Source organism: Oncorhynchus clarkii, chromosome 12 (genome assembly GCF_045791955.1).
Source record: "Oncorhynchus clarkii lewisi isolate Uvic-CL-2024 chromosome 12, UVic_Ocla_1.0, whole genome shotgun sequence".
Classification (NCBI taxonomy): Eukaryota; Metazoa; Chordata; class Actinopteri; order Salmoniformes; family Salmonidae; genus Oncorhynchus; species Oncorhynchus clarkii.
In genome coordinates this window covers 87,174,964-87,189,703 of record NC_092158.1, presented here as the reverse complement: position 1 = coordinate 87,189,703, position 14,740 = coordinate 87,174,964, and the positions used below count along the sequence as shown (strand labels likewise).

At 49.0% G+C, this 14,740-nt stretch overlaps 1 protein-coding gene across 1 annotated transcript in view; it reads right to left on the bottom strand.

The window, feature by feature from the left end:
* The window catches only part of LOC139422340 (tubulin-specific chaperone D-like), a 79,569-nt gene that overhangs the window by 23,015 nt on the left and 41,814 nt on the right, over positions 1–14,740 (bottom strand). The window contains exons 15-16 of the mRNA XM_071173539.1: positions 9,901–10,057; positions 570–627 (exon numbers count right to left, since the gene is read on the bottom strand). Of these exons, the coding sequence (XP_071029640.1) occupies positions 570–627; positions 9,901–10,057 (215 nt within the window). The remainder of the gene's footprint in view (positions 1–569; positions 628–9,900; positions 10,058–14,740) is intronic.

Here is a 14,740-nt window from a genome sequence, read left to right as displayed (position 1 = left end):
GAGATCTGATATAAATGGCAGGGTCTAAGAGACAGTAGTTAGATAATAGTAGTGAGATCTAATATAAATGACAGGGTCTAAGAGACAGTAGTTAGATAATAGTCAGTAGTGAGATCTGATATAAATGACAGGGTCTAAGAGACAGTAGTTAGATAATAGTAGTGAGATCTGATATAAATGACAGGGTCTAAGAGACAGTAGTTAGATAATAGTAGTGAGATCTGATATAAATGACAGGGTCTAAGAGACAGTAGTTAGATAATAGTCAGTAGTGAGATCTGATATAAATGACAGGGTCAATCCAGAAAGTTAATTAAAATTACATAAACCATTATTTTCTATGATGATTTTTTAACATGTAAATTTAATTTAAATTAATTCCCTGGATTTATTGAATTAAAAAGGGAATTTCTCAACCTTGATACATGGTTTGATATGTGTACGAGAGAGAGACTGAAACAGAGAGAGACAGAGAGAGAGAGAGAGAGAGACAGAGAGAGACAGAGACAGAGAGAGAGAGACAGAGAGAGACAGAGACAGAGAGAGAGAGACAGAGAGTGGTCACTCACTGATGCAGCTCTACGACAGTTGATGTTTCGGTCGAACACAGCAGTGATCACCAGAGCACTGAAAAAAGAGAGAGAGAGAGAGAGAGAGAGAGAGAGAGAGAGACAGAGAGAGAAAAAGAGAGAGCATAGAGAGAGAGAGACAGAGACAGAGAGACACAAATAGATGGACAGGTAAACACACTGACACACAGGCAGGCAGGTGAATGTGTTTATTACCTTTATGCCTTTGTATTGGGTGTTGGCCCACAGTGAAGTCAGTGCTATGATCAGACATGAACCCTTGAACAAAACAGATCAAGTTTGACCTTGTGGTTGTTGATAAAAGTATGAACTAATAAACTACCACTCAAGTAAAGTGTTAGCCAGTTTCTTGGTCGACCTACTGAAGAAAAACAACCTAATCTGGGCTGAGAACCAAAATTCAACAAGTTGACATTGTGCCAAAAACAACAACCTGGAGGAATGTATGATTAGATATGACTCCGGGGCCCCCTCCTGCAGTCGCCGACTCCGGGGGCCCCTCCTGCAGTCGCCGACTCCGGGGGCCCCCTCCTGCAGTCGCCGACTCCGAGGGCCCCTCCTGCAGTCGCCGACTCCGGGGGCCCCTCCTGCAGTCGCCGACTCCGGGGGCCCCTCCTGCAGTCGCCGACTCCGGGGCCCCCTCCTGCAGTCGCCGACTCCGGGGGCCCCTCCTGCAGTCGCCGACTCCGGGGGCCCCTCCTGCAGTCGCCGACTCCGGGGACCCTAACCTGACTAACTCTGTTCTCTCTGTCCCTGGACACTAACCTGACTAACTCTGTTCTATCTGTCCCTGGACCCTAACCTGACTAACTGTTCTCTCTGTCCCTGGACCCTAACCCTGACTAACTCTGGTCTCTGTCCCTGGACCCTAACCTGACTAACTCTGTTCTCTCTGTCCCTGGACACTAACCTGACTAACTCTGTTCTCTCTGTCCCTGGACCCTAACCTGACTAACTCTGTTCTCTCTGTCCCTGGACCCTAACCTGACTAACTCTGTTCTCTCTGTCCCTGGATCCTAACCTGACTAACTGTTCTCTCTGTCCCTGGACCCTAACCCTGACTAACTCTGGTCTCTGTCCCTGGACACTAACCTGACTAACTCTGGTCTCTGTCCCTGGACCCTAACCTGACTAACTCTGTTCTCTCTGTCCCTGGACACTAACCTGACTAACTCTGTGCTCTCTGTCCCTGGACCCTAACCTGACTAACTCTGTTCTCTCTGTCCCTGGACACTAACCTGACTAACTCTGTTCTCTCTGTCCCTGGACCCTAACCCTGACTAACTCTGGTCTCTGTCCCTGTACCCTAACCTGACAAACTCTGTTCTCTCTGTCCCTGGACACTAACCTGACTAACTCTGTTCTCTCTGTCCCTGGACCCTAACCTGACTAACTCTGTTCTCTCTGTCCCTGGACCCTAACCTGACTAACTCTGGTCTCTGTCCCTGGACCCTAACCCTAACCCTGACTAACTCTGTTCTCTGTCCCTGGACACTAACCTGACTAACTCTGTTCTCTCTGTCCTTGTACCCTAACCTGACTAACTCTGTTCTCTCTGTCCCTGGACCCTAACCCTGACTAACTCTGTTCTCTCTGTCCCTGGACCCTAACCTGACTAACTCTGTTCTCTCTGTCCCTGGACACTAACACTAACCTGACTAACTCTGTTCTCTCTGTCCCTGGACCCTAACCCTGACTAACTATGTTCTCTCTGTCCCTGGACCCTAACCTGACTAACTGTTCTCTCTGTCCCTGGACCCTAACCCTGACTAACTCTGGTCTCTGTCCCTGGACCCTAACCTGACTAACTCTGTTCTCTCTGTCCCTGGACCCTAACCTGACTAACTCTGTTCTCTCTGTCCCTGGACACTAACCCTGACTAACTCTGTTCTCTCTGTCCCTGGACCCTAACCTGACTAACTCTGTTCTCTCTGTCCCTGGACCCTAACCTGACTAACTCTGTTCTCTCTGTCCCTGGACACTAACCTGACTAACTCTGTGCTCTCTGTCCCTGGACCCTAACCTGACTAACTCTGGTCTCTGTCCCTGGACCCTAACCTGACTAACTGTTCTCTCTGTCCCTGGACACTAACCCTGACTAACTCTGTTCTCTCTGTCCCTGGACCCTAACCTGACTAACTCTGTTCTCTCTGTCCCTGGACACTAACCTGACTAACTCTGTTCTCTCTGTCCCTGGACCCTAACCTGACTAACTGTTCTCTCTGTCCCTGGACCCTAACCCTGACTAACTCTGGTCTCTGTCCCTGTACCCTAACCTGACAAACTCTGTTCTCTCTGTCCCTGGACACTAACCTGACTAACTCTGTTCTCTCTGTCCCTGGACCCTAACCTGACTAACTCTGGTCTCTGTCCCTGGACCCTAACCTGACTAACTGTTCTCTCTGTCCCTGGACACTAACCCTAACCTGACTAACTCTGTTCTCTGTCCCTGGACACTAACCTGACTAACTGTTCTCTCTGTCCCTGGACCCTAACCCTGACTAACCACTGTGGTTTCAGTGAGGCAACAGTCCATGTGGACTGGAGGACGGAAAGAAAGAACGAGAGAGTCTCATCTGAGGAGGAGAGTTCCCCTGGGGACATCCTGCACCTTATTTCCTGTGTGAGTTCCAGTGTTTAATAGTGACCAAGCACAATGTCTGTGTGCGTACCCCCCTGTGCATGTGTGTGTGTGTGTGTACCCCCCTGTGCATGTGTGTGTGTGTGTGTGTGTACCCCCCTGTGCGTGTGTGTGTGTGTGTACCCCCCTGTGTGTGTGTGTGTGTGTGTGTGTGTGTGTGTGTGTATGTTTGTGTGTGTGTAAATGCCACACTAAAATAGATTAAAAATGTCAAGAGGCTTTTACGAATCTGGAGCAGGACTGAGCTTGCCTGAGCCCCGGTACCAAACAGCCACCGAAACCAACCACGCCAGGCGAAACTTGGCAAGGCTGGCTGCAGGGAGCGGGAGGCTGGTGTGTGTGTGTGGGGGGGAGGGGGGAGGGTAAAACTGACACTGCAGAGGCACAGGGTCCCACAGGCCCAGACATGTCCATGGAGGGAGTGAGGGAGGGAGGGAGGCAGGAGCAGGGTGCGTAAATGAACTTCAACTTCTCTGCAGACACAGGCAGGACAGGTGTGGAGTCATGCACAGCTAAGAGGTACACCTGAGACCTGAACCTGCACACACACACACACACACACACACACACACACACACACAGAGAGAGACACCTGACTGACAAGCAAGGCCCTCCACTCATCACTTCCTCCTCCCATCACGCTCTCCTCAGCATGGCAAAAAACAACCCACTCATCACTTCCTCCTCTCATCACCCTCTCCTCAGCATGGCAAGACCCTCCACTCATCACTTCCTCCTCTCATCACCCTCTCCTCAGCATGGCAAGACCCTGCACTCATCACTTCCTCCTCTCATCACCCTCTCCTCAGCATGGCAAGACCCTGCACTCATCACTTCCTCCTCCCATCACCCTCTCCTCAGCATGGCAAGACCCTGCACTCATCACTTCCTCCTCTCATCACCCTCTCCTCAGCATGGCAAGACCCTGCACTCATCACTTCCTCCTCTCATCACCCTCTCCTCAGCATGGCAAGACCCTGCACTCATCACTTCCTCCTCTCATCACCCTCTCCTCAGCATGGCAAGACCCTGCACTCATCACTTCCTCCTCTCATCACCCTCTCCTCAGCATGGCAAGACCCTCCACTCATCACTTCCTCCTCCCATCACCCTCTCCTCAGCATGGCAAGACCCTGCACTCATCACTTCCTCCTCTCATCACCCTCTCCTCAGCATGGCAAGACCCTGCACTCATCACTTCCTCCTCTCTTTCACCCTCTCCTCAGCATGGCAAGACCCTGCACTCATCACTTCCTCCTCTCATCACCCTCTCCTCAGCATGGCAAGACCCTGCACTCATCACTTCCTCCTCTCATCACCCTCTCCTCAGCATGGCAAGACCCTGCACTCATCACTTCCTCCTCTCATCACCCTCTCCTCAGCATGGCAAGACCCTCCACTCATCACTTCCTCCTCTCATCACCCTCTCCTCAGCATGGCAAGAAACAACCCACTCATCCACAGTAACATGAACACAACACCTTCAGTCACCTTAAGGAGCGTCTGCCTGCCTGTCTGTGAAATGCATTGTGCCCGGACAGGGCTCCAAACCAAACCAGTTAGACACGTCGTATGGCTTAACAGCCAGAGGGAGATGGTTTCATCATGCTGAGGTGTGGATGAGGAGCAGGCAGAGACAGATGTTTGTGGTCTACGTTGAGGTGTGGATGAGGAGCAGGCAGAGACAGATGTTTGTGGTCTACGTTGAGGTGTGGATGAGGAGCAGGCAGAGACAGATGTTTGTGGTCTACGTTGAGGTGTGGATGAGGAGCAGGCAGAGACAGATGTTTGTGGTCTACGTTGAGGTGTGGATGAGGAGCAGGCAGAGATTGAGGCTTGTAGTCGACACGTTGAGGTGTAGATGAGGAGAGGCAGAGATAGAGGCTTGTAGTCGACACGTTGAGGTGTGGATGAGGAGCAGAGATAGAGGCTTGTAGTCGACACGTTGAGGTGTAGATGAGGAGAGGCAGAGATAGAGGCTTGTAGTCGACACGTTGAGGTGTAGATGAGGAGTAGCAGAGGCTTGTAGTCGACACGTTGAGGTGTAGATGAGGAGAGGCAGAGATAGAGGCTTGTAGTCGACACGTTGAGGTGTAGATGAGGAGCAGCAGAGGCTTGCGACAACGACCCCAGTACATATGATCCTGTTGTTACTGGGAACTACGATAACGACCCCAGTACATATGATACCGTTGTTACTGGGAACTACGATAACGACCCCAGTACATATGATACCGTTGTTACTGGGAACTACAACCCCAGTACATACGATCCCGTTGTTACTGGGAACTACGACCCCAGTACATACGATGCTGTTGTTACTGGGAACTACGATAACGACCCCAGTACATACGATCCCGTTGTTACTGGGAACTACAACCCCAGTACATACGATCCCGTTGTTACTGGGAACTACGACCCCAGTACATACGATGCCGTTGTTACTGGGAACTACGATAACGACCCCAGTACATATGATACTGTTGTTACTGGGAACTACGACCCCAGTACATACGATGCCGTTGTTACTGGGAACTACGATAACGACCCCAGTACATATGATGCCGTTGTTAGTGGGAACTACGACCCCAGTACATATGATACCGCTGTTACTGGGAACTACGACCCCAGTACATTTGATACCGTTGTTACTGGGAACTACGACCCCAGTACATATGATACCGTTGTTACTGGGAACTACGACCCCAGTACATATGATACCGTTGTTACTGGGAACTACGATAACGACCCCAGTACATACAATGCCGTTGTTACTGGGAACTACGATAACGACCCCAGTACATACAATGCCGTTGTTACTGGGAACTACGATAACGACCCCAGTACATATGATACCGTTGTTACTGGGAACTACGACCCCAGTACATATGATACCGTTGTTACTGGGGACTACGATAACGACCCCAGTACATATGATACCATTGTTACTGGGAACTACGACCCCAGTACATATGATACTGTTGTTACTGGGAACTACGACCCCAGTACATACGATGCCGTTGTTACTGGGAACTACGATAACGACCCCAGTACATATGATGCCGTTGTTAGTGGGAACTACGACCCCAGTACATATGATGCCGTTGTTAGTGGGAACTACGACCCCAGTACATATGATACCGCTGTTACTGGGAACTACGACCCCAGTACATTTGATACCGTTGTTACTGGGAACTACGACCCCAGTACATATGATACCGTTGTTACTGGGAACTACGACCCCAGTACATATGATACCGTTGTTACTGGGAACTACGATAACGACCCCAGTACATACAATGCCGTTGTTACTGGGAACTACGATAACGACCCCAGTACATACAATGCCGTTGTTACTGGGAACTACGATAACGACCCCAGTACATATGATACCGTTGTTACTGGGAACTACGACCCCAGTACATATGATACCGTTGTTACTGGGGACTACGATAACGACCCCAGTACATATGATACCATTGTTACTGGGAACTACGACCCCAGTACATATGATACTGTTGTTACTGGGGAGTATGATAACGACCCCAGTACATATGATACTGTTGTTACTGGGAACTACGATAACGACCCCAGTACATATGATACCGTTGTTACTGGGAACTACGATAACGACCCCAGTACATATGATACCGTTGTTACTGGGGAGTACGATAACGACCCCAGTACATATGATACCGTTGTTACTGGGGAGTACGATAACGACCCCAGTACATATGATACAGTTGTTACTGGGGATGAGGAGTTCATACAACGTATTCTGAGATCATGTAAAAATGCGTATTCGTTGAGGTATTACAGTGTTTTGTAGTGGGTGAAGTATCGCATAGCAAGAAGGCAGAAGTAGCCTAGTAGCCTTGTGTAGATGGGGACATGAGACAACGCTCTTATTCACAACAACAACAAATACAAAAATCAACAACAAAAATTGCATCCTAAAACAATTTGAAACAGGCAGCTACACTGAGTTTACAAAACATTAAGAACACCTTCCTAATATTGACTCCTAATAAGACCTTTCGCCCTCAGAACAGCCTCAATTCGTCGGGCCACAGACTCTACATGGTGTTGAAAGTGTTCCACAGGGATGCTGGCCCATGTTGACTCTACAAGGTGTCGAAAGCGTTCCACAGGGATGCTGGCCCATGTTGACTCCACAAGGTGTTGAAAGCGTTCCACAGGGATGCTGGCCCATGTTGACTCTACAAGGTGTTGAAAGCGTTCCACAGGGATGCTGGCCCATGTTGACTCCACAAGGTGTTGAAAGTGTTCCACAGGGATGCTGGCCCATGTTGACTCTACAAGGTGTTGAAAGCGTTCCACAGGGATGCTGGCCAATGTTGACTCCAGTGCTTCCCACAGTTGTGTCAAGTTGGTTGTCCTTTGGGTGGTGGACCATTCTTGATACACACGGGAAAAACCCAGCAGTGTTGCAGTTCTTGACACAAACCGGTGCGCCTGGCACCTACTACCATACCCCGTACAAAGGCACATAAATCTTTAGTCTTGCCCATTCACCCTCTGAATGGCAACACATACAACAATCCATGTCTCATTTGTCTCAAGGCTTAAAAATCCTTGTTTAACCTGGTTTCATCAGCGCTAAGGCCTGTGGTCTATTCATCTGTGACACTAAAGGCCTGTGGTGTATTCAGCTGTGACACTAAAGGCCTGTGGTCTATTCAGCTGTGACACTAAAGGCCTGTGGTGTATTCAGCTGTGACACTAAAGGCCTGTGGTGTATTCAGCTGTGACACTAAAGGCCTGTGGTCTATTCATCTGTGACACTAAAGGCCTGTGGTGTATTCAGCTGTGACACTAAAGGCCTGTGGTCTATTCATCTGTGACACTAAAGGCCTGTGGTGTATTCAGCTGTGACACTAAAGGCCTGTGGTCTATTCAGCTGTGACACTAAAGGCCTGTGGGTTATTCATCTGTGACACTAAAGGCCTGTGGTCTATTCAGCTGTGACACTAAAGGCCTGTGGTGTATTCAGCTGTGACACTAAAGGCCTGTGGTCTATTCAGCTGTGACACTAAAGGCCTGTGGTCTATTCAGCTGTGACACTAAAGGCCTGTGGTCTATTCAGCTGTGACACTAAAAGCCTGTGGTCTATTCAGCTGTGACACTAAAGGCCTGTGGTCTATTCATCTGTGATACTAAAGGCCTGTGGTCTATTCATCTGTGACACTAAAGGCCTGTGGTCTATTCATCTGTGATACTAAAGGCCTGTGGTCTATTCAGCTGTGACACTAAAGGCCTGTGGTCTATTCATCTGTGACACTAAAGGCCTGTGGTCTATTCATCTGTGACACTAAAGGCCTGTGGTCTATTCAGCTGTGACACTAAAGGCCTGTGGTCTATTCAGCTGTGACACTAAAGGCCTGTGGTCTATTCAGCTGTGACACTAAAGGCCTGTGGTCTATTCATAGGTGTCATGTAGGTCATGGTATCTCTATATAGCTGTCTTTACATCTCTCTGTCCACAGCCGTCAACAACTGGGATGCTTTATCTAACTTGACTAACCTCAATGTAGTGACTGTTATTTATGCTGCTGTCAACTACTAAGGACAATTCTAATGAGATCTTGAAGTGAAGTGTGTTTGTGGGACTATATTTGGCCGGGGCAGCAGGTAGCCTAGTGGTTAGAGTGTAGGGGAGGCAGGTAACCTAGTGGTTAGAGAGGCAGCAGGTAGTCTAGTGGTTAGAGTGTAGGGGAGGCAGGTAACCTAGTGGTTAGAGAGGCAGCAGGTAGTCTAGTGGTTAGAGTGGTGGGGCAGCAGGTAGTCTAGTGGTTAGAGTGGTGGGGCAGCAGGTAGTCTAGTGGTTAGAGTGGTGGGGCAGCAGGTAGTCTAGTGGTTAGAGAGGCAGCAGGTAGTCTAGTGGTTAGAGTGGTGGGGCAGCAGGTAGTCTAGTGGTTAGAGTGGTGGGGCAGCAGGTAGTCTAGTGGTTAGAGTGGTGGGGCAGCAGGTAGTCTAGTGGTTAGAGAGGCAGCAGGTAGTCTAGTGGTTAGAGTGGTGGGGCAGCAGGTAGTCTAGTGGTTAGAGTGGTGGGGCAGCAGGTAGTCTAGTGGTTAGAGTGTAGGGGCAGCAGGTAGTCTAGTGGTTAGAGTGGTGGGGCAGCAGGTAGTCTAGTGGTTAGAGTGGTGGGGCAGCAGGTAGTCTAGTGGTTAGAGTGATGGGGCAGCAGGTAGTCTAGTGGTTAGAGTGGTGGGGCAGCAGGTAGTCTAGTGGTTAGAGTGTAGGGGCAGCAGGTAGTCTAGTGTTTAGAGAGGCAGCAGGTAGTCTAGTGGGCCAACCGAAAGGTTGCTAGATTGAATCCCCGAGCTGACAAGGTAAAACTCTGTTGTTCTGCCCCTGAACAGGCAGTTAACCCACTGTTCCTAGACCGTCAATGTAAATAAGAATTTGTTCTTAACTGACCTGCCTAGTTAAATAAAGGTTCAATAAAACATTCTGTAATCTAAAAGCCCATGTTTAACCCTCTCTATTATTAGGGCAGAATCCTACCTTGAGATGCACAAGTTTTCACACAAATCTTCAATTGACATCAATTCACTAACTGAACTGAGCGAATTAAAAACGTAATTGACCCCGACCGGGGTCAGAGAGACAGAGGAGGAAGATGATGAAGAAGTAGAGGAGTGTTACCAGGCGATCTGCGTGACGAAGGGCTTCAGCTCGGTGGGTTCGTAGGCCCTGGCAAAGGCCCAGCAGACGTAGCAGGCTGCATCTCGTACGTTAGAACCAACGCTACACGCTCCTCTCTTTTCATCATAGACCAAGGCCTTCAGGATCAGAGGCACCACTGGAGGGAGAGAGAGATCAGGGAGAGAGAGAGAGAGGGAGGGAGAGAGAGAGAGAGAAGGGAGAGAGAGGGAGAGAAGGGAGAGAGAGGGAGAGAAGGGAGAGAGAGAGAGAGAGAGAGAAGGGAGAGAGAGAGAGAGAAGGGAGAGAGAGGGAGAGAAGGGAGAGAGAGAGAGAGAAGGGAGAGAGAGAGAGAAGGGGGAGAGAGACAGAGAGAGAGAAGGGGAGAGAGAGAGAGAAGGGAGAAGGGGGAGAGAGAGAGAGAGAGAGGGAGGGAGAGATCAGGGAGAGATAGAGAAGGGGGAGAGAGACAGAGATAGAGAAGGGGGAGAGAGACAGAGAGAGAGAAGGGGAGAGAGAGAGAGAAGGGGAGGAGGGAGAGAGAAGGAGAGAGAAGGGGGAGGGAGAGAAAGACAAATGAGTAGTCGACAGACAAAGATAACATCTTAAACAGTTCAGAAGTAGTTTATAGTCAGTTCATTACAACTTCACATGTCGGTCATTAATAAAGTGATATATTACTCCGTGTGATTGTCGTTTTGGTGTAAATGACACACAGCTGTATTATAATGTATTATTACTGGTTTACTAAATCCATTAGTCCAATCACATCATAGGCTTGTCCATCTCCCCTGACAACAGTTGTATCACCATGGCAGCTTGTAGTTCATGTGGGATTCTAAAGTCATGCCACCTATCAGATCCTGTTCCTGTCCTCGCCTCATTGGCCCTGGCCTCTGGGGTTCACTCTAATACAAGACACTGAGAGACTGGTGGGGTTAACGGTGTCGCTGTGAACCAACACCTCTCACATCTTTTACTGAGAAAACCCCTTTCATCCTTTTAACCGCTGTGGTGGAATGAGCAGCTTCCACTCCTATGACTGTGCCCTCATCCCTCCACCTCTCTGCCCTCATCCCTCCACCTCTCTGCCCTCATCCCTCCACCTCTCTGCCCTCATCCCTCCACCTCTCTGCCCTTATCCCTCCACCTCTCTGCCCTCATCCCTCCACCTCTCTGCCCTCATCCCTCCACCTCTCTGCCCTCATCCCTCCACCTCTCTACCCTCTCTACCCTCTCTACCCTCGTCTCTCTGCCTGTCCACCTGTGGTGGAATGAGCAGCTTCCACTCCTATGACTGTGCCCTCATCCCTCCACCTCTCTGCCCTCATCCCTCCACCTCTCTGCCCTCATCCCTCCACCTCTCTGCCCTCATCCCTCCACCTCTCTGCCCTCATCCCTCCACCTCTCTACCCTCTCTACCCTCGTCTCTCTGCCTGTCCACCTGTGGTGGAATGAGCAGCTTCCACTCCTATGACTGTGCCCTCATCCCTCCACCTCTCTACCCTCATCCCTCCACCTCTCTACCCTCATCCCTCCACCTCTCTACCCTCATCCCTCCACCTCTCTACCCTCGTCTCTCTGCCCTCATCCCTCCACCTCTCTACCCTCGTCTCTCTGCCCTCATCCCTCCACCTCTCTACCCTCGTCTCTCTGCCTGTCCACCTGTGGTAGAATTAGCAGCTTCCACTCCTATGACTGTGTACGGCATCTGACCAAGGCAAAACTTGTTGAAATGACATCATCTCAACTAGTGTTGCCCACATTCTACACAATCTAATTATCTGATTCAACCTACCTGAGAAGTGGAGAGGGAAAAGCATTGAGACATGACTCATCAGAAATGAAAGCTGATAACAGCTGTGTGTAAACTACCTCGGGCCGAAATCACATTCAACAGAGTCCAACTTTGCGTGCTGGAGTAGAGAGCGTGCTGTGTTCGCTATGGGGCGGCAGGGTAGCCTAGTGGTTAAGAGCGTTGGACTAGTTACCGGAAGGTTGCAAGTTCAAACCCCCGAGCTGACAAGGTACAAAATCTGTCGTTCTGCCCCTGAACAGGCAGTTAACCCACTGTTCCCAGGCCGTCATTGAAAATAAGAATTTGTTCTTAACTGGTTAAATAAAGATTACATTTTAAAAACATTTTTTAAATGTACAGTGCATTCAGAAAGTATTCAGACCCCTTGACTTTTACCACATTGTTACGTTACAGCCTTATTTTAAAATGGATTAAATAGTTCCCCCCCCTCATCAATCTACACACAATACCCCATAATGATAACGCAAAAACAGGTTTTTCAACATTTTAGCTAATTAACTAAATAAAACTGAAATATTACATTTAGACGGGTAAACAGGTAGACGGGTAAACAGGTAAACAGGTAGACAGGGAAAACAGGGAAACAGGTAAACAGGTAAACAGGTAGACAGGTAAACAGGTAAACAGGTAGACAGGGAAACAGGTAGACAGGTAGACAGGTAAACAGGTAGACAGGTAGACAGGTAAACAGGTAAACAGGTAGACAGGTAAACAGGTAGACGGGTAAACAGGTAGACGGGTAAACGGGGAACCAGGTAGACGGGTAAACAGGTAGACGGGTAAACAGGTAAACAGGTAGACAGGTAGACAGGGAAAACAGGGAAACAGGTAAACAGGTAAACAGGTAGACAGGTAAACAGGTAAACAGGTAGACAGGGAAACAGGTAGACAGGTAGACAGGTAAACAGGTAGACAGGTAGACAGGTAAACAGGTAAACAGGTAGACAGGTAAACAGGTAGACGGGTAAACAGGTAGACGGGTAAACGGGGAACCAGGTAGACGGGTAAACAGGTAGACGGGTAAACGGGGAAACGGGTAAACGGGGAAACAGGTAGACGGGTAAACAGGTAGACGGGTAAACGGGGAAACAGGTAGACGGGTAAACAGGTAGACGGGGAAACAGGTAGACGGGTAAACGGGTAGACGGGTAAACAGGTAGACGGGTAAACAGGTAAACAGGGAAACAGGTAAACAGGGAAACAGGTAGACAGGTAGACAGGTAAACAGGTAAACAGGGAAACAGGTAGACAGGTAGACGGGTAAACAGGGAAACGGGTAAACAGGTAGACGGGTAAAACAGGTAGACGGGTAAAACAGGTAGATGGGTAAACAGGTAGACGGGTAAACAGGGAAACAGGTGAACAGGTAGACAGGGAAACAGGTAGACAGGTAGACAGGTAAACAGGTAGACAGGTAAACAGGTAGACGGGTAAACAGGTAGACGGGTAAACGGGTAAACGGGGAACCAGGTAGACGGGTAAACAGGTAGACGGGTAAACGGGGAAACAGGTAGACGGGTAAACGGGGAAACAGGTAGACGGGTAAACAGGTAGACGGGTAAACAGGGAAACAGGTAGACGGGTAAACAGGTAGACGGGTAAACAGGTAAACAGGGAAACAGGTAAACAGGGAAACAGGTAGACAGGTAAACAGGTAAACAGGGAAACAGGGAAACAGGTAGACAGGTAGACAGGTATACAGGTAGACGGGTAAACAGGGAAACGGGTAAACAGGTAGACGGGTAAAACAGGTAGACGGGTAAAACAGGTAGATGGGTAAACAGGTAGACGGGTAAACAGGGAAACAGGTAGACAGGGAAACGGGTAAACAGGGAAACAGGTAAACGGGTAAACGGGTAGACGGGTAAAAGGGTAAACAGGTAGACAGGTAGATGGGTAAACAGGTAGACGGGTAAACAGGGAAACAGGTAGACAGGTAAACGGGTAGACAGGTAAACGGGTAGACAGATAAACGGGTAGACGGGTAAACAGGTAGACGGGGAAATGGGTAAACAGGTAAACAGGTAGACGGGTAAACGGGTAAACAGGTAGACGGGTAAACAGGTAAACAGGTAGACGGGTAGACAGGTAGACGGGAAACAGGGAAACAGGGAGACAGGTAGACAGGTAGACAAGGATACAGGGAAACAGGTAGACAGGTAAACAGGTAAACAGGTAAACAGGGAAACATGTAGAAAGGGAGACAGGGAAACAGGGAAACAGGTAAACAGGGAAACAGGGAAACAGGTAGAACGTATTTAAATATGTATTATTGGTACCGGCAGCTGAACTGATCAACACTAAATAGACACATCTTTGACTGTACATGTTAACTCCAGACTTAATGCACAAAGTGTATTTTCTGTCAGTTTATCCACTCACTAGCAGCAGTGCTTCCAGTAGGAACGAGGAAGACAGACGTGTACGCCGTACGGTTTCTTTATAATTCTAGCGTGTATGCGCTCGTTCACGTGTAAAAAAAATGTAATACAAAAAAACTGTTGGATTTGGGCTTTAAAACTAGATAAACTAAGATAAAGTTTGAGGTCATTCTTTTTCAATGTTGACACTGGACATTAAAAAGACTGGCGCTGTCATACAGTGACAGGTAGAGGTCAACACCACAGCCAACACCCTTATTTGCCTGAATGCAAAATGACCTTTTCCCATTATTGCCTCGGGATGTTGTGGGAACTTCTGTTAAAACACTTTGCTCAATTCATGATGGCGTATTTAAGAGAAGTATGTCTCAGCTTTGTCCTTCCCACCTTAATGCCCATGTTGTGTTTCCCAGGAAGGAGAACAAGGACAGGGAGGGAGAGAGACAGGGAGAGAGACAGGGAGGGAGGGAGAGAGACAGGGAGGGAGAGAGACAGGGAGGGAGAGCGGCAGGGAGGGAGAGAGAGAGACAGGGAGTGAGAGAGAGAGACAGGGAGGGAGAGAGAGAGAGACATGGAGGGAGAGAGAGAGACAGGGAGGGAGAGAGAGAGAGACAGGGAGAGAGACAGGGAGGGAGACAGAGAG